Consider the following 3,915-nt stretch of genomic DNA (forward strand, 5'->3'; position numbering starts at 1 on the left):
CATTTCTTCCCTATCATGAGAGGTATGAGGTATGTCACCCTTTGCATCAAGAATTAGTGATTTGGAGTATTTTTTATTATTTTATTTTCCACCTCTACTTATAAGCAGTGGAGGCTCCATAGGTGGGGCTGCCGCGCTGTCCAAAATTCAAATAGGAGAGCCACACCAATTGCCAGTGAGTCCCAACCGGCGATGTGTGGAGTGGCTGTTGGTGTGATTTACCAAATACAGTACCCCCTATCTGCATGGTATAATTTGCTGTCTATGTCCAAAAGTCTTGTGTTGCCAGTCTCCACCCTCTCCATTGAGGTGCTCCCCAAACTGTTTCTGGACTATTGCATCTCCAACTAGTGTTCTAGAATGATCATACGTTCTGGTACACCAATTCCACGGCTCCACTTACCAAAGTACATACCCACTATCTCCTCCCACTACGTGAATTATTTACATATTTTGATGTTCCACATTGGATTACTAGCTCATTCAGGGAGTGAGGTTCCTTGGGGCTGCCCACAAATGATGACAAGTGGTAACTCTAAGGGCAACATTGATTCTTGTACACGTACTGCTTACCAGATAAATCAGCGGACAAATCCAAATCCCAACTTTAGTGGGTATCAGATGCCCAGTTGACTTTTACAGTTCAGCAATGGGAGACCATTTATCTCTAAGCTCATCATTTGGCCAAGTGTTACAATCATTAGGAGCTTCAGTTTAAATGACTTCACTGGTTCTACCTCACCTCGGCAAAGTTGCACAAAATGTGTACTTACCAATCAACATATTGTTGGAGTAACTGCTCAGAAGTGAGAAATTTGTTCCATATATTTAGGGATGCCTCATGTTCAGACCTTTTGGTAAAAGCTGTTAACATAGTTTTCTTTGTTTTAGCAATCAGATTACAACCTTCGCTTTCACAAGCTCTTTTCCATGTATACCCCTCGGATGTTCAAAAATATGATCGCTATGTGTTGGGACATATTAAGGTGGCAAAATTTTTTTATTTCTCAGTGCTGAAAGATATCATTTTAGTGGCATGAATCTTTAACAGGTTGGGAAATAGTGAGATTGTTACTCTCATTTCCATCTACACCTCCTCCAGTAACCAAAGTACTAGGGGGGTAATTCAGAGTTGATCGCAGCAGCAAATTTGTTAGCATTTGGGCAAAACCATGTACACTGCAGGGGTGGGCAGAGATAACATGTGCAGAGAGAGTTAAATTTGGGTGAAGTGTGTTCAAACTGAAATCTAAATTGCAGTGTAAATATAAAGCAGCCAGTATTTACCCTGCACAGAAACAAAATAATCCACCCAAATCTAACTCTCTCTGCACATGTTACATCTGCCCCACCTGCAGTGCACATGGGGTTAATTCAGTCCTGATCGCTCACTAGCGTTTATTACTGTGCTGCGATCAGGTCAGAACTGCGCATGCGTATGCACCACAATGCGAAGGCGCATCACACATGTACAAAGAGGATCGCCGTTCAGCGATGGGTTTGTGCGAAGAATGAATTTGCATGGGCGATCGCAAGGAGATTGACAGGAAGAGGGCGTTTGTGGGTGGTAACTGACTGTTTTCAGGGAGTGGTTGGAAAAACGCAGGCGTGTCCATGCGTTTGCAGGGAGGGTACCTGATGTCAATTCCGGTTCCGGACAGGCAGAAGTGTTCGCAGTGGCTGAGTAAGTCCTGGGCTACTCAGAGACTGCACAAGATCTGTTTGTACAGCTCTGCTACACGTGCGTTTGCACACTTGCATATCGAAAATACACTCCCCTATGGGCGGCAACTATCTGTTCACAGCAGTGCAAAAAAACCCTAGCGAGTGATCAGGTCTGCATTACCCCCATGTTTTTGCCAAGCTGCTAACAAATTTGCTGCTGCATTCAACTCTGAATTACCCCCTAGATCTCTCGCTGATGTCTCAGTTCACTGTGTAAATTTCCTGTTATGTCTCATATGCAATGGGAGTTATTTCATGTTTGATTCTTGCTGTTTTGGATTGCAGTCTTCCCTTTTTCTCCGTCTTTACCTTCCATTTAGCATTTTTATTTTTTGAAAATTTAAATAAAATGTAAAAATTGTAAATGTATTTAATGTCTGGTTATTTTGAAGATTCCTAATACAAAATTTAAACTACAGCTACCAATTTCATAAATTCATTAGTACTATTTTGTTTTACAAGTTTGAAAGCAACATACAAGAACTTCTCATTTATGTTTCCCTTTTATTTAATCTTGTTTCAAATATCTGGTAGCACTAAATATGAACCTTCTACCCCAAAAAATTGATACAGTGTTTTTTCATTTATTTTTTCATCATCTCTGATGCTGATTAAATTTATTTATTTCATTCGATCTGCAAACTATTGATAACCAAAAACACTTTTTTTTGTAAAATGCATTTTCTAGTTTCACCGAGCAATAAGTTACCTTTATTATATTACAAAGTTGCACATTGATTCCATTGTTATAACATTTTACACATCTTTTTCTTTACACAAGGGCAGCTAATCTGAAATAAATTCCCCATGATGTCCCTGATCTCTTGATTCCTCAAGCTGTATATGATTGGGTTAAAAAGAGGTGTTACCACAATGTACAACAGGGCTATCAACTTGTTCACGGTCAAGAAGTCTCTGTTAGCTGGAACCAAGTAAATAGTGATCAAGGTTCCATAGAACATGGTCACAACGGTGAGGTGGGAGCTGCAAGTGGAGAAGGTTTTCTTCCTACCTGTTGTAGAAGAGATTCCGAGAATTGTTGTGAAAACACAGATGTAACTAATTACTACTAATATAAATGGGATGATAACTATCGGGATGTCAATAATCACAATCTCTAACTGTAGAGCATAATTGTAAGTGCATGAAAGCTCAACAAAAGGAACAGCATCACAGAAAAAATGGTCAATGACGTTGGGTCCACAGAACTGAAGTTGGCATAGAAAGATAAGAGTAATTTGGGTGAGCAGAAAGCCAAACGCCCAGCAATATATTACCAAGGAATGTTGAAGTTTGGTGGTCATGATGGTGGTATAACGCAGAGGGTGGCATATGGCCAGGTATCGGTCATAAGACATGACTGCGAGGAGGTGACATTCTGTACACCCTGTAGCACAATAGATATAAGTCTGTGTTATACATCCCGTGACAGAGATGGTGGCTCCTTCCAACCATATGACACGTAGCATATTAGGAATGATAACGGTCAGGAACACAATTTCACTGCATGACAGTTGCTGGAGGAAGAAGCACATGGGAGAATGGAGCTGCTGCTTTGTGGACACCAATACGATGATCATAGAGTTTAATGTGAGAATTATAATGTAAATAATCAGTATCAGTAGAAATAAAATGACTGCCTTGAAGCCTTTAATTTGTGGGAATCCAAGTAGTACGAATTCATTCACCGCTGTGCTATTGTCTTTATTCTTTGTGAGATCTATGAAATATAAATTATTACGATATTATTTAGTAACTACACACTAATTTTACATTATGATTATTAGCACTTTCAATGAAATAAAATAATTCATTTCTATCATAAAATAGTTCTTGCTTTAATCATTTTTGTTGGTTTGCTTCAGTATAAGTTTTAATCAAAGTGTGCCTAGAAAATATATTTTCCAAAGAGGGCTTAGGCTTATAATGACCCATTTTCCATTGACTGAAATTTTTGTCCTCATATCCAGTGAAATTAAACAAAAAATAAAATAATTGAAAAAAATTCAGAACCAGCCCCAGTGTTTGACAGCTGGGCAAGTTTTTACTATAACATAGATGATATGCCATGACTAGTGGGCAAGTTTTCTGCCCAGCCCCAAACACACGCACTAGCCTCCCAGTCTAGGGATCACATAAAAGACAATGGTCCGGCCCTGTACACACACAGGCCATCCCAATGGCATATAA

The 3,915-nt window shown here is 39.5% G+C and overlaps 1 protein-coding gene across 1 annotated transcript; it reads right to left on the bottom strand.

Annotated features, from left to right (window-relative positions):
• Positions 1–2,471: 2,471 nt before the first annotated feature.
• Positions 2,472–3,083, bottom strand: LOC134934123 (olfactory receptor 11L1-like). Its single transcript, XM_063929625.1, has one exon. It carries the CDS (start codon positions 3,081–3,083, stop codon positions 2,472–2,474), a length of 612 nt encoding a protein of 203 aa, XP_063785695.1.
• Between the last annotated feature and the right edge of the window lie 832 nt (positions 3,084–3,915).

This window comes from Pseudophryne corroboree, chromosome 6, assembly GCF_028390025.1.
Source record: "Pseudophryne corroboree isolate aPseCor3 chromosome 6, aPseCor3.hap2, whole genome shotgun sequence".
NCBI classification, from domain to species: Eukaryota; Metazoa; Chordata; class Amphibia; order Anura; family Myobatrachidae; genus Pseudophryne; species Pseudophryne corroboree.

Bases quoted from the DNA above. Each gene is read 5' to 3' on its own strand.
- LOC134934123 (XM_063929625.1), bottom strand. From the start codon at position 3,083: ATGTCTTATGACCGATACCTGGCCATATGCCACCCTCTGCGTTATACC.